The 17,151-nt window shown below is 38.0% G+C and overlaps 1 protein-coding gene across 1 annotated transcript; it reads left to right on the plus strand.

The window, feature by feature from the left end:
* The first annotated feature begins 11,682 nt into the window (after positions 1–11,682).
* On the plus strand, positions 11,683–13,536 carry LOC110884547 (aquaporin NIP2-1). The gene is made up of 5 exons (XM_022132265.2): positions 11,683–11,915; positions 11,997–12,221; positions 12,752–12,946; positions 13,051–13,112; positions 13,204–13,536. Exons 1-5 carry the CDS (start codon positions 11,799–11,801, stop codon positions 13,445–13,447), a joined length of 843 nt encoding a protein of 280 aa, XP_021987957.1. The 5' UTR covers positions 11,683–11,798; the 3' UTR covers positions 13,448–13,536.
* Positions 13,537–17,151: the final 3,615 nt, after the last annotated feature.

Below are 17,151 nucleotides of genomic sequence, written 5' to 3' on the forward strand. Positions count from 1 at the left end.
CTGAAGTGAAACGCGGATCACGGTCTGAGATGATGGAAGTTGGCACCCCATGCCTAGAAACCACTTCCTTGAGATACACTGCTGCCAGCTGAGAAAACTTGTCCGTTTCCTTGATTGCTAGGAAGTGTGCTGATTTCGTGAGGCGATCAACAATCACCCAAATAGTGTCATTCCCAGCCTGAGTTCTTGGTAGTCCTGTCACGAAATCCATAGCGATCTGTTCCCACTTCCATGTGGGTATCTCTGGTTGCTGCAGTAACCCTGAGGGCTTTTGATGTTCTGCTTTGACTTTAGCACAAGTCAAACATTTGCTGACGTAGGTTGCTATATGAGCCTTCATGCTGGGCCACCAGTAGGTAGTTTTCAGGTCATGGTACATCTTATCTGATCCAGGATGTACAGAGTAACGTGATTTGTGTGCCTCTTCCATCACAAGTTCCCGTAAGTTGCCAAAAAGTGGGACCCAAATGCGTCCAGTTACGTAGTAAGCGCCGTCTCCCTTTTGTTCTAGCCGTTGTCTCGAGCCGCGTAAAGCTTCAGCTCGAACATTCTCTGGTTTCAACGCTTCCAACTGAGCGTCTCGTATCTGGGAAGGGAGATTGGACTGAATCGTTAGTTGTAATGCTCGCACACGCCTAGGTGCATTATCCTTTCTGCTGAGGGCGTCAGCTACAACGTTCGCCTTGCCCGGATGATACTTGATGGCACATTCATAGTCGTTCAATAATTCCACCCATCGTCGTTGTCGCATATTCAACTCTTTCTGGTCGAAGATGTGCTGGAGACTTCTATGGTCGGTGTAGATGGTGCATTTGGTACCGTACAGATAGTGCCTCCAAATCTTCAACGCAAACACTACCGCTCCTAACTCCAAGTCGTGTGTCGTGTAGTTCTTCTCGTGCACCTTTAGCTGACGAGAAGCATAAGCTATTACCTTCTCGCGTTGCATCAACACGCAACCGAGACCCTGAATCGAAGCATCACAATATACCACAAAATCTTCGGTGCCCTCTGGTAAAGACAAGATCGGTGCACTGCAAAGTTTCTGTTTTAACAACTGGAAGGCCTCTTCCTGCTTCGTTCCCCACGAGTACGCCGTGTGCTTCTGTGTCAGTGAGGTGAGAGGTTGCGCGATTTTCGAGAAGTCTTTAATGAACCTTCGATAATATCCAGCGAGACCAAGAAATTGACGCACCTCAGACGGAGTCTTTGGTGCCGCCCAATTCTTAACTGCATCCACCTTCGCAGGGTCCACATGTATCCCTTTCTCGTTAACAACGTGCCCAAGGAAATGCACTTCCCGAATCCAAAAGTCGCACTTAGAAAACTTTGCATACAGTTGTTCCCTTCTCAAGAGTTCCAGGATGAGACGTAGGTGACGCTCGTGATCTTCCTTGTTCTTGGAATAGACTAAGATGTCGTCAATAAACACTATAACAAACTCGTCGAGATATGGCTTGCACACGCGGTTCATGAGATCCATAAAAACTGCTGGTGCATTGGTCAATCCAAACGGCATGACCAAAAACTCATAGTGCCCGTAGCGCGTTCGAAAGGCGGTCTTGGGAACATCCTCTTCCCTAACCCTTACCTGGTGATAACCCGACCTTAAGTCGATCTTTGAATAGAAACTCGACCCTTGCAACTGGTCGAACAAGTCGTCGATACGTGGTAACGGATAGCGGTTCTTAATGGTCACCTTGTTGAGCTCTCGATAGTCGATACACATACGGAATGACCCGTCTTTCTTCTTTACGAACAAAACTGGGGCTCCCCAAGGCGAAGAACTGGGTCGAATAAAGCCCCTGTCCAACAACTCCTGCAGTTGATTAGACAGTTCCTGTAACTCTCCTGGTGCTAACCGGTAAGGAGCTCGAGCAATTGGAGCTGCTCCCGGTGCAAGATCAATCTGAAATTCTACTTGACGGTGAGGAGGTAACCCTGGTAGCTCCTCTGGAAATACATCAGCGAATTCTCGCACCACTGGTAGATCCTCAATCTTACTCTCTTCAGACTGAGCGTTGGTAACTAGTGCTAACAGTGCAGGATACCCCTTTTGTAGATACTGTTGTGCACGCATGGCCGTGATAATCCCGACCATCGTCCCACTACGATGTCCTTGAACTAACAGTGACTCTCCATCAGGGAGAGGGATACGCACGATCTTCTCTTTACACAAAATTTCGGCTTGGTGCTTGGACAACCAATCCATGCCTACCACTATGTCGAAACTACCGAGCGTAACGGGAAGGAGGTCAATATCAAACACCTGACCCACGAGATCTAGTTTGCATCCAAAAAGGACATTTGAGGCTTCTATCGTCTTACCATCTGCTAGTTCCACTACTTGTCTAACTTCTAAGGGTGTTGGGGTTACCCCTAATCGTTGACTAAACTCTAGGGACACGTAACTCCAATCGGCACCCGAATCAAATAATACAGAAGCAATACGATCATTAACAGGAAACGTACCAGTTACAACGTTGCCGTCATTCCTGGCATCCCCTGCTCCAAGCTGAAACACTCTGCCCCGAGCACCATTACCCCCGTTGTTGCCGTTGTTGTGGTTGTTTCCAGCATTGTTGTTATTCGGGCGGTTGTTGTTGTCGTTGGCGTTCTGGTTTAACTGAGGACAATCCCGCTTAAAGTGGCCCTCATCCCCACATTGAAAGCACCCCTTCCTGAAACCCTGGTTCTGCTGGGGTGGTTGTCCCTGTTGTCTCTGATTCTGCTGGTTCTGTTGCTGCTGGTGCCTGGGCTGTGAAGCCCTGCAATCCTTGGCCTCATGGCCCACCTTACCACACCTGCGACACGTGCGACTACATGGCCCGAAATGATGGTAGCCACACTTATTACACTGTGGTTTCTTTCCTGCATACGAGCCCTGACTTTGACCACTTCCCTGGCCTTGATTGACAGACGACGACTGGCTGATGTTGCGGTTACTGTTGTCTGGCCTTTTCTGAGTCTGGCCAGCACTGGATGCCTTGTCATAATCACTCCACTTCCGCTTGTTATCGTTAGCGGACGCAGTGGCAGTGAGTGTAGCAGCAGCAGTGGCTGAAATGCGCGGAGGTAACGATTCGCTTTCCACCTCTTGGTCCACAATCTTATGAGTCAGACGAACGATCTGTGTCAAATCATTGAGATGGGCTGCAGTGACCAAGCTCTTCACACGCGGAGGCAACCCTCTGATGAATAACTCAATCCTCCTAGGCATAGGCCGGGACAAGTTTGGGCACATGTCGGCCAGTTCATATGATCGCTTCACATACGCTTCAACTTCAGACCCAACCATCTTCAAGTTGTAGTACTCATTTTCCAGTTTCTCAATTTCATCCCGAGGACAGTACTCCTCCCTGATCAGTTCCTTAAAATCTTCCCAAGTTGTGGCATTTGCTGCCTCAATGCCCAACAACTGCACTTGGGCGTTCCACCATGTTAGGGCACCATCAGCCAAGGTACCCGCAGCATATTTCACCCTGTCCCCAGCGGGACAGTTACAGATAGCAAACACGGACTCTGCTTTTTCGAACCATCTTAGGAGTCCCACAGCCCCTTCAGTCCCGGTGAAGGTCTGTGGCTTGCAGTCCATAAACATTTTGAAGGTACACACAGGCTGGTTAGGTTGAGGTTGCGCTTGCTGACCTAAATAACGGGAGGAAACACATTATAGGAATGAAAAGACGTGTATGTGGTATAAGAATAAGGAGTACTTGGTACATTCCGTACCAGCTTGATAGGCTGCTAGAGCCTCAGCCACGCGGGTATTGATTAGGTCAGTCAACTCAGCCTGAGTCATGTTGATGTTGCCACGTCCGTGTCCTCGTCCACTCATGTTTCTATAGTTGGGAATAAACCGGTTTAGAAATCGAAACGAGATGGAAGTCAGGTGTCATACAGATATCTATATACTACCAAGTTTGCATATAGTAAGGCAGAACCCTTCTCACGCTCGATAAGCCTCACTGGGACTTGCATGCACCCCGCGTTATTATTAAGTGTGCACCCATAATAATAAGGCAATTTGCATGCTTGTCTCAGTGCCTCTTAACTTACGCTCGAAGTTTCCCCCGTTCAAATAACACAACAGACAGTATTACAGGTCTATGATCTACATGAGTCGAAGAGTAGTGTCACACTATCAAGTCACTATGGTGTTTAATGTTTCAGTTCATATACGTTGTGGGTGTGTGACTGCTAAGCAAGTAATGTATAAAGTGAGAGAGGAGCGAACCTTGCAATCTGGCGCTGAGTGTCATGATCGATGGTCGAAGTTGTTCGGTTATAGTCTGGTTTTACAAAACGTTTTAAAACCTAGTTCACTATAACCAGTGGCTCTGATACCAAACTGTAACACCCCCAAAATACCACCTGCGGAAACCCCCGCGAGGCGTGTTACACATCAGAGTCTGAGCCACCAATCACATTGAACCAATAGAAAATACTTAATAAAACATGTTATCAATTCAATAATGTCGAGTAGCGGAAGCATATAATAAATTGTTTTGTAATCGTTTCATAATAACTTAAAACCAAAGTGTCAATACTAGTAATCTCATAGCTTCGATCCATGACAACTCCAGCACTCCCAGATAGCAAGTCCACGCTTCACAGTTAACGACCTACAAGCATGCAACAAGTGTGTCAGACTACGCTGGTGAGTTCAAGGTGTTGCTTACGTGGGAAGTTACCAGATATTAGTTAAGTCAACTCGTTGTATGTTTCTGATATCGTTGTTAATTCGTTCGTTGTACCGTATGCAGCGTCAATGATGGGAATGCCTAACTCCAATGCCCTACAGGCATTGGTAAAGTCAAGGTATCAAACAACCTTGACAAACTGTAGGAGGTCTTATATCCGTGTTACAAGTTGTCCCAGTAATTAGTTCACGCCCGTCCTTACGGCCCGGTGTGAGGGTGCCAAACCTAATAGCGCTATCAACTAATTACCCCATTGCCTTACAGGCAATCCGGTAAATGATTGTTTCTATGTTTCAGTTGTTTACCCCAAGTTTCCCTTCCAAATGTTTACCCGTTGTCCCAAACCACCGGGACGCATGCTTGAGAAAATGCAATGAACTCACCTGGGGTTGCTCGGTATGATTCACACAGTTCAATTAAGTTAATAAGCAATCAACCACGTCCTACCAAAGTTATCATACCAATCAGTTTCGTATTCAAGTACTGCACGTAGGTTCTACACGTATTGTAACAAGTGGTACAAGCATCGACGTAAACAGTCACGTAAACAAGCATCACGTAAACAGACAGTGTCCAAGTGTTCAGCCCAATCTGTTGGGCTTGGATTCGTGCAGGCCCAACAACAGCATGTATGGTCTCGAGTCGCAACAAAGAAAGGTCCCGAGTCGCAACCAGCGATCTCGAGTCGCAACCAAAGGCGGTTACGAGTCGCAACGGGACTCGCAACTGTGGTCTCGGCTTGTCATGGTCCGGTTACGAGTCGCAACAGGACTCGCAACCGTGGTTTCGGTTCATGCTGTTCGTGTCGGTGTGTGTGTTGGTTTCGACTCGTAACCGTGTGTGGTTTCGAGTCGCAATGGGAGATCCCGACTCGCAACCTCCTGTCGTAACCGGATGTGTAACTGATTTCCTGATTTACAGCTCATAATTTCCGTAACTGATTATGCACACTTTTGGCAATTCAATTAGAATCAATTAACAGTTTTGTTTATCATCAAAACGGATCAAACAGCAGTTTCTAAACAGAATCATGTATGTTCATATTGTTATTAAAACCGGAAATCCCAAAATCACTTAATCATGAACACCCATACATCATATAACATGTAATCGGATTAAACTCTAAAATCTGACCCTATTATGAACCGTATTATATGAACACAAATAATCATAACACATAATCAACCGGTATCAAAATCACCGAACCATATGAACACAAACAATCTAATTCCAATATCAAAGTCACAACCGATAAGCATGTTCTCGGGTAACAATCACCATTCAACAACGATAATTAAACTAACAGTAAACATATCGATTACTAACCGAACTAGAGAAGGGACAAGAATGATCCTCGGTTGTAGGGTGTGGGTGTGTCGCCGGGTTCCAAGTAGCCGAGAGGGAGAGAGAGTTCTTTAGGGTTGGTGTGTGTTTGTGTTGTTGTAACAATGAGAGAACAAAACTCTCCCCTAAGTGTTTACATGTTTAAGAAAGGTGGGCCGACCCCCACTTGGGCCGTCCCCACGGTTTCGAGTCCAACCACATGGACCGAATGAGTTGTGTAGGCAAGTGGGTTGGAGTTTGGTCCGTTTATATCCGATGCACAATGTCACAAAAATCATAATCACATAACATTCAAGTTCACACAATCAGTTCAAATATTCACATAAGGTTCAAGCGAGTCATACTAGGTTAGGTTCAAAATACGAGTTGTCACATTAACGGGTCTTATTCAAGTCATATGACTTGGACTAGTTAACTTATAATAAATAGGTACGGTTCGCTAGATTAAGCGGAGACCGGATAGAATGTGGTTTGCACCCTCACGAGTAGTATGACTCGTATAATATGGGTCAAACAATCATACATTCTGATTAGAACTGATTTGGAAAGGTTTTGACCCGATTCGGCTAACTTATATAAACTATGTTATATAAGTCAACCGTACGCGCATAGGCGACATCGGTTGATTGGATGGGTCTATGTTAAGTCCAATATGCCAAAACATGTTTAATATAACGTTACATCAGTTTCAAATTCAGTTTATATGTTCATTTTGTTTCAAAACCAATTTATGCGCAAAAAGGGCATTTTAGTCATTATTTAGACATATTATGTGGACTTGTATAAAAACCCGACAAACGATATTATATGGACTTGTATAAAAACCCGACAAACGATATTATGTGGACTTGTATAAAACCCGACAAACGATATTATGTGGACTTGTATAAAAACCCGACAATAATATGATCATAAAACAATTTCAAATCAGTAGCTAAACTAACTTAAACGGGTCAGAATCAAAAGTCAAAGCAGAAGTCAAACTGTTTGACTTTCGGTTGCGAACCGAGCTCTAAGCAGGAAATGACGGGTTGGACATGGTTTAACATGTCCTAATATGTTATACATACTGATATAATGTCAAAAATTAAGGTTTCGATACTTAGAAGTTCATTTTACATTAATTACGAAAAACTGCGTTTTGACTTTTTATTTAATAAAACTTTGACCCGTCATTTGACCAACATAACGTGATCTTCAGAAGGTGCCCTCATAGGGGATTAACACCTACATTATTACGATCACGTAGCCATGTTTGATTCAAACATTGGCTTGACCGAAATGGTCATAACCGAAAGTTAAAGTAAAAGTCAATTTGATTGACTTTCGGCTAATAACTAGCCTATAAAATGAAAAGAGACTAAGGATAACACTTACAAGTGTTCAATGGAGTGTTATGACTCTAGAGAGGATCTATAAATCAGAAGCCGCTCTAAAGAGATTAGAGAATGAGAATTGAAGGTGCAAGTTTACATGGCTCATGAAGGCCTCTATTTATACTTGCACAAAGGTTATAAGATTATGCCACTTGTTATCAAGGCTTCTCAGATGATAACTAGTGTCCACATAGGTGGAAGAAGCAGAGGAAAGGTGGCATTTCGCGAGAGAAGTGGCAGGGAGAAGACTACTGTTATGCCAGCTGCATTCTTCCAGCGCACCTCTTACGGACCGTAAGAGGTGGTAGCTGGCGGTCCGTAAGGAACTCAACACGCCCACAGTAATTCAAATACCTTACGGTCCGTAAGGCATAAGCATTGCGGTCCGTAAGACACCATCAGAAACAAAAATAATAACAAATGCCTTACGGTCGTAAGGCATATGCCTTGCAGTCTGTAAGCAACCTTCAGAAGCCAAAATTTGGCACTTTGTCACAAATGACCCCTCCACATCCAAACTTCTACATTTTTACATATTTAGTCCCTCTCGTCCAACTAATCTGACATATTTGAGAGTTGATTGGATATGTGTTGCCATATTATTCGTCATGAATATTCAAGGTGTTACAGAAATTGTTAATCATGACTTAATATTATTATTTAATAGGAGAAGGAAACAAAATAAAAAAGTGAGAAACAAAATAATAAATGTGAGATATTTATTTATTATATAAATTTAAATAGATAATAACAATAAAAAAATAAAGATAAAAATTATATATTAACAATACTAGTTAGATATATTACTACTCAACCTGCTATTTTACAAACTCTTGAAGCTAAGGTAATACATATTTAATCTGTAGTACTACGGTTTTTTAATAATATTTCTAAAAATATCATTAATAATAGTTTTTTAATAATATTTCTAAAAATATAATTCATAATAATAGTTTTAACTTTTTTTTGAACGGCTAATTTCTTTTATCCTTGTCGTCTGTGGGACTTGAACCCAAGACCTTCCCCTTCCCAACTTAGGTGTTTTAATAATATATTTCTAAAAATATCAATAATAATAATAGTTTTAACTAATAACGGGTTTATAATATATTATTATGCAACACATAGAATATATTATTATTATTATTATTATTATTATTATTATTATTATTATTATTATTATTATTATTATTATTATTATTATTATTATTATTATTGGGTAAGGATAGTGTAAAAAGAGTCTAAAGTGTGAGAAGTGTAATATAACACTATATATAATACTATATAACACCATATAAACACCATATAACAATATGTAGCACCATATAATACCATATAACACTATGTAACACTATATATCATTATATAACAAATATAACACTATACATCTATCATAGACATGCTATCAGACAACCTATAATGTTATATTTGTTATATAATGATATATAGTGTTACAAAGTGTTATATGGTATTATATGGTATTATATGGTGTTACATATTGTTATACGGTGTTTATATGGTGTTATATAGTACTATATATAGTGTTATAATACACTTCTCACACTTTTCACACTTTGAGCACTTTTTACAGGATTGTCTACCTATTATTATTATTATTATTATTATTATTATTATTATTATTATTATTATTATTATTATTTTATTATTATTATTTTATTATTATTAATAGAAATTGTTGATGAACAGTGATTTCTTTTTTTAATAATTAAAGTCATTTCCTTTTTTTAATAATTAACAGTAATTTCTTTTTTTAATAATTATTTTATCTATTATTAATTTGATTTTTTAGTAATAAATGGTAATTGATATTTTATTCTTTTTTTATTAGTAGTATTTTATTAAGATATTCTAACCTTGACTTTCGTATTTTTTATTAGTAGTATTTTATTAATTTGATCTTTTAGTAATAAATAGTAATTGATGTTTTATTCTTAGGTATTTGTTTCGGAGCTGACTTGATGTTTTATTCTTAGGTATTTGTTTCGTATTTTTTATTAGTAGTATTTTATTAAGCATTCATTTTGATTTTTTTATATAAACTTACGTTCGTTAACTTTAAAAAATATTCAAAATTTGTGTCTATATTTTTTTAACATTCCAAGTTATTTGTTCGTGCATTGTGACGATACGTTACCGTGTGCATGTATCGGTATCGATTCGGTTCGTTATAGTACCGATAGAATTCATGCACTCGGTTTAGATATCAACACGTGTTTTACATCGACCGAAAACATACATCGATACCAACACCGATGTTGTTCGAACGGTATCGATTGGTTCAAATTATCAACAAAACTAAAAAAATTAATACATACCGCTACCGATATTCAGTTTGGTATGGTATGGTAGAGATAGTATCTTATTTTATCGAAAACAAAAACAATAAAAATAAATATCGCTACCGATACAAATTTTTTTTAGTTAATTTTGGTTCGGGTTCGTACAATAGCGACACAATAATTGTTCTCAATAAAGTTTATATGGAAATGTTTAAACAAATAAAAATAATGCAAACCAACCGAAGCGATATCAACAGAACAACATCGGTACTAGTATTGATATTGATATTCTTTATTATTGTTTCCGATCGATGTAAGGTCAGTGGCGGATCTAGGATTCCGACCAAGCGGGAACGTTTCATAAATAGGCGGTAACGAAATCGAAAAAACGTCAAATTTTTCCAAAATTTACACTAAAAATGTCAAAAATTTTCCGACCAAGCGGTAGCGGAGGCTACCCCTTGGTCCTCTATAGATCCGCCCCTGTGTAAGGTTTTCTCTTTCGATTACTATAGCGAGTGTCGATAGCGTAAGGAACCGAACATATACCAACTGAATTCCCCCCGCAAAGCGCGGGGAAAATCGCTAGTTATTATTATATTCTAATATATTAATATTAATAGTTTTAATATTAAGTTAAATAAAAGAGTATCCCATCACATTTAATGGAATCATTTATTAGAATTAGATTATATTTTTGTTTAAAACAATCAGAGAAAAATATCTTTAGTTATGTTTTCCAAATAAGATGCTGGATAAGATCTTAGTTTTTTTAATGCAATTATACGTCCAGGGTGTTATTTTAATAATATTATTTGTATATTAACATAATTGTTTTGTATATTATTAGCTTGTATTTTATGGGAAAAGATCAAATAGGAAGTTAATTTTCGCTAGGAAGGATAGGAAGCCATAGGATTATGACATGTGGCAAATTTTAAAATAAGAGAAAGGGTATTTTAGTCAATCCAACTCCTTCTTCTTCCTTTTTCAAAATCCAGTAAATTCAAAAACCCACCATTTTCAAAACCCATCATCTTCAACTATTTCTTCACTTTCTATCTCAATAATCACTACATTATAATGCGATTTTCATCACCAATCGATGATTCAGAACCCGATCAACGTGTTCTTCAGCTTACTCGATTCGTTCGATTCTAGTGTTGATAAGTGTTTCTATCATTCAAATTTCGTCAATTGATGAAGAAATCGGCTTCAATCCATGTAAGAAATTCTTTAATTTCATTTTCATGATCTGGATTTTTGATTTAGTCATTGCGTTTTACGATCTTTGCGGGGGTCCGGGGGCGGCAGCCCCCGGTAGCGGGGTCCCAGGGGCGGCAGCCCCTGGCGGGGTCCAAGGGGCAGAGCCCCTGGCTGGGGTTGATTTCCGGATCATGAAAATGAAAATGAATTGACAAAAATGCCCTCATGTGCAAAACATATGACCAAATTTAACTGAAAAAACTAACTGGGTTAGGCCTAAAGGACAAAACGTGTATGATATGAAAACATAAAGGACAAAACTCGTCGATTTTGAACATAAAGGACAGCGCCTGAAAATGGGTATAAAGATAAAAGACAATCCTTGAAATTCACTCTTATTTTTTTATTTTGTAAATCAAAAACCACAAAAAATAGGGTTAGATGAAATTAAGGGGTTAAACCATTTTCTTGGAGTGAGGTAAAATATAATGCGGAAGAAAGGTTAATGTGCCAGCGAAAGGAATTTCAAACAGATTTCAATAGATGATGTAGTTCAATGCAAAAAACGTTGGGTTTTAGGGCTGACGATCGATGGGCCAAATTCAGTTGCGTGGAGTCATTTCTTATCACTAGTTTTGAGGCCCATAATTCATCTTGTTTAATTATTTAAAAGTTATATGCCTTTCACTGTACAACATGCACTAAGAATTGTACATGCACTAAGAATTGTATATAAGTAGAAGAACCTCGAGCACTTAAAGATATCAATTGATAGTCTCACTTTCTACCTACAACTATCATAAAAACTCCCTCACCACCTACCTACTGGGTTTCTTGATCTTGTTTTATATCTAGATACCTTCATAACCATGTCAGACATACATCCAAATAGTTGCGGGCACGAGTTACCCAACACTACAACAAACAACAGGCCCAAACGCTCTATACTATCTCTAGTTGACTACCCTCCAGGTTTTTCACGAAAGGTAAGATAGCATTTCCATGATCGCATTCATTTCATATTGATATATCATCTTTATAATGATTTCGCGATATTTCGTCAACAGGTGGTGGCAGAAGTAGTGGCTACATTCTTGTTGGTGTTTGTGACATGTGGAGCAGCGGCACTTACCACAAGTGATGAGCGTAAGGTGTCACAGCTTGGAGCCTCAGTTGCTGGTGGTCTCATTGTAACTGTTATGATCTATGCTGTTGGACATATCTCTGGTGCACACATGAATCCTGCGGTCACACTAGCTTTTGCAACTGTTGGTCACTTTCCTTGGATTCAGGTAGGTACCTGACTAGACCACACTTGTATGTACACGTCGTCTTGTTGGCACCATACATCTAAAAAAATTCAAACCAAAATCGCGAATCGTATGTGGTTAAAGTAACAAGGATGGGACCTTGAGTCTTTGAGACCATAAAACCATGCCAAGTTGTAGGGCATGTGATGGGCCACCTAGGGACATACCAGTAGTTGGCAATGAATAATTTCAATATTAATGTATAGCTAGGTTGTCAATTCAAATAAATATAAGTAGTGCTTATGAGTTTATAAAACATCAATTCCAGAATCCATTTGTTCGAAAACTTGTAATAAGTTAGTAACCATAAATTAAAAATCAAAAAAGAAAAAAAGATTGGAAAAGAAAGCAATTTGAATCAACCCAACTAGACACATCACACATGCCAAAAAAAAAAACTACCATTATTTATACTCTACTTAAGCTACCTGAAGATCAGACCAATTATGTTACCAAAGTATACCTTTTTGGTGAATCAAATAACTAATCGGGGTAGTTTAATCTTTATGAAGGTTCCAATATACGCCGCAGCACAACTGACTGGCTCCATTTCAGCTTCATTTGCCCTACGAGTGTTGCTTGAACAAGTAAAACATTTGGGGACAACAACACCTTCAGGGACTGACCTACAAGCTCTAATCATGGAGATCATAGTCACTTTTTGTATGATGTTTGTCACTTCCGCTGTCGCAACAGATTCTAAAGCCGTAAGAATGATTGTTTCACATATAAATAATAAAAACTATGGAGTACGGTAAACTGGTAATAAAAAAAAAATCAGTTATTTCGAGCATCTTAAAATTAATTGTAGGTAGGAGAGCTAGCAGGTATAGCAGTTGGATCATCAGTATGCATTACTTCCATCTTAGCAGGGTACAACTTTAAAACTACAATTAAACTCCTTATATGTTAATGAATCAACTAAATAATATATATATATAACACATGCATATTTAATTTGCAGACCAGTATCAGGAGGATCGATGAACCCAGCACGCACCATTGGACCTGCATTAGCTAGCAACAACTATAAGGCCATTTGGGTGTACATTTTCGGTCCCATAACAGGGACGATATCAGGGGCGTTATGCTACAGTTTTATTCGACATATAGATAGACCGATTCAGACAGTATCTTCTTTTAAACTTAGAAGGATGAAGAGCAACGATGGAAATGCTACAGAGAAAGATTCTCCTAGTTTCGTGTAATGATATAACTAGTAACATGTCATATGATATATATGAATAATATATATTAAAGAAGTGCATTCAAGCACATTTCTATTATCAGTTTTAAATCCACACAAGTCCATCAACCAACTCAATCATGCTGTTTCTCAAATTGCATATCATAAATCACATATAAATAAAATAGTTATAGAATTTTTGAATGCCAGAATGGCATCAAATGCTCCTGATGATGATGACAAAACGTGACAGATTAAGAATATTGTTTATATATCTTAAACTATTAAATAAAACAAAAAAAAGGGTTATGCAATTAAAACTATTGTTAAGACAAAAATGATGTCAAGTTTTCTTTCAGGTCATGATGCAGTCTTTTGAATTTCTTCCAACTTCACAGCATTTTCCTTATCAGAAAACTTTTCTAGCAATTTTCTGCTTGTTTCTTCAGATGAGAAATTTTGTTAATCACTGAATAATTACAAAAGTGAAGAATTTTTTTCAACTTGTTTACCAACCAACTTTGGCACTAAACTATAGTGCACAACAACCTTAATTATATCAATTTTTTTCAGCTATTTGTTAGTTCCAATGGTGTTCTTCATCTGAGACATTCAATAATATTCCAATATATTCACTTAAAAGAGTAATCTTTATTTATTTATTTATTTTTTTATGTTTTAGCAGGTGGTTCTTTAAACATGCTCAGTAGCACTGTCTTCTTTCCAATAATATTATTCTCTCTTTTTCTATAATCAATTTTTTTGTGCAAAATTGTGTTTAGTATTTTTGTAAGTTTTGGTCCCTTTGGATATCAATTTTGCCTCTTATATTTATTGCTAGATTTGTTGAAGTTTAATTTGTTTGTTTAAACATTAGAATTTTGATTTAGAAATTGAACTAGGTAATGCTAAAATTAAATAAGTTATATCAATTACCAAATGAGAGGTGTTTGGCTATAGGATGTGGTCATGACCCTCATGATTACCATGACCCTCCATGTCAGTGTCATGTCACTCACCTCTAATCCACAATTCAAAACCACTACCCGAAGGGTATGGCCATGACCCAAACCATTGTCGCCTTATTTATTTTAATTTATCCTTGTTTAAAGAAAAGGAAATGATTACTTGAAAAATGGAAAGGAGGGCCATGGTTGCCATGGTTTAATCCATGCAAACCGTAATAGATTAGGGAAGGGGGTGGTATAGTCTTCCATTCATGTTCCTACGTGGCGAATTATGTCCCAACCATGACCCCCACACCCTTTAGTTATGCCAATTTATATTTATACGAACATATACCTTTGAAAGCAAAATTTAAAAGACACGTATTATAAAAGTCCCACAAGTCGACATACCTGTTTAGACTAACATGACCTTAGTGACAACCAGCACAATTTCATAATCAAAATCATCATTCACGTAGATATTTCATTAGTTCCACATCATTTGATACAAACCAAACCAAGATATAAATAAAATCTAACCTTAGGTTTTAAAATGAACCAACTTGAACCGGACTTCACTTTTATATTTTATTTTGAGGTAGCATGGATGGGGATGTTGGATATGAATATATGATGCATTTAACTCGATGGGGATGAGGGTTTCAAACTTATTATGGCTTCATCTCACCGCCATTGCTTATTTATAAACTCTTGGGATTGTGGCTATATAACTTGCCAACTTTTCCAAAGCCCCGGCCCACTCCGATACCACTTGTCACATAGTCGTCTACTAAAGCTTCACACAACACCCTCGTTATTTTGTCTCGCTTATTGATATGGGTCACTGGTTTTGTTATGCCAGTCATTGGTACGATGAACTATAAGTGCTTTCAATACAGGACAGAGGCTATGCAACAATGACCAATAAACCTAAAAGGTTCAACAAAAATTTAGTACAAGCGATGTTTCAAACATTAGATAGGCCACGTTAGACTCTTTTTTTGTAGTTACATTGTACAAAGGATGAAGAAAGAAGATAGACTAAACTCCCATGTTCATATGCAACATACGTTCTGTTGTGACCTCGTAGTGTTTTCTTGTCCACTTTACAAAAAATATATTACATAAAACCTCGATGTTATTCTTATAGTAGTAAGCAGTATCTCATGTAGTAGGACTTACAAATGGCGATCAAACGTTTCGGTTTGACATAAATGAAGACTTTCTGATGCAATATAAAACCTTCGGATGAAGACTAATTACAATATAAAACATATATATTGCATTGTTTTGTGATGATAAATTTAATCATATAATGTATCATTATTATAATATTGCATTCTCCATGGTGAAAAATGAAGAATAACATAGATCGAATACACTCAAAACAATATGGAAATTAGCATTCACTAAATTCATATTATTTTTACAAACAATACGAAAAAGATACAAATTACCTTATATTCTACGGCAATTGATGGCAATGAATGAACCTCCATACATTGCTTGTGGATCATTGGCGGTCTTTAGGCGTCAGATTCCAATTCTTCGATAAAATTCAGTTGATGTTGACAGACAACGTTGTCTGCCCGTGTGGACGGGTGGTTTTCGATCACCGCATCTTCGTACTTTTTGTTTTTGAAGTTCATCCGGAAACAACATCTTATTCGATCTTTTTCCTTTACTACTATCCATCAGTTTTGTTTATTTGTGTTCAGAATCACGAATCAGATGATATGTGAATGACTGAGAGATAAAAAAAAAAAAAATGGAGATAATTTAGGGTTAGGTTTGTAAAGGTGAGGCTAAATTACCAATATACCCACATCATGTTTTAGAGCATTCACATTCATTCCATCAAATAATGTGTGTGGAGTTTTTAAAATGTAAAGAGTATAAAAAATGGTTGTGAGTGGAGGAGAGAGAAAATATTACTGTTCATCTGTATATTTAGGGGGACACTGTTCACCCTAATAATTTTTTAATATATTTTAAAAGTGGTTGTGAGTGAAGGAGAGAGAAAATGTAATGATAAAGGTATAAATAATATTATTTAATTGAAAATGAGAGAAAAAGTGTAGTGTTTTTTAATGTAATTTATGGTGAAAATATGATGGAATGGATGTGAATGCTCTTATTTATCTCTTTAACAAATTACAATGTCAACAAAATATACTATTTTTTATTTCAACTAGTGATCAAAACATTTATGTGAAAGATGAGTCTCTTTAAATTCTTACAAATTTATAAGTTTTGAGATGATTCTTATCTAAGAACACTCGTAGTGTGGCGGTTTTAAAAAAAAAAAAAAAAAAAACGCTCAACCCCCCCCCCTTACATTAGGCGTTGTTTGGTGTTTTTTTTTTTTAAATCAAGTTGGCGTTTTAAATAAAACGCTGAATTGTGCATAGGGGCGAGAGATATGACCGTTGCCAACGGTCAATTGTTTAATATTTTTATTTTTTTAATTCCAAAATTTACCCACTATATAAATCATACCCACTTCTTCCTATTTTTTATAAAAAAACTCACGCTTTCTCTCCTACTTCTTCTATATTTTATACAAATATGCATCAATTCCGACCGCAAGACCCATGAACCCGAACACAACCCAACCGCAACACCCGTATAACCTTCAAGACATGGACCCGAGCGTGTTAACGTACGCGTCTTACTTGAGTGGCGCCACTCCGTCTGTGCCTCCCACCTTCGGCTATGGTCAAGCCGGCGGGTCGCAACCTTCACAACAACAAGCCAAACCCGATGTCGATGTCGTGCC

The sequence above is a fragment of the Helianthus annuus genome, chromosome 17 (assembly GCF_002127325.2).
Source record: "Helianthus annuus cultivar XRQ/B chromosome 17, HanXRQr2.0-SUNRISE, whole genome shotgun sequence".
NCBI classification, from domain to species: domain Eukaryota; kingdom Viridiplantae; phylum Streptophyta; class Magnoliopsida; order Asterales; family Asteraceae; genus Helianthus; species Helianthus annuus.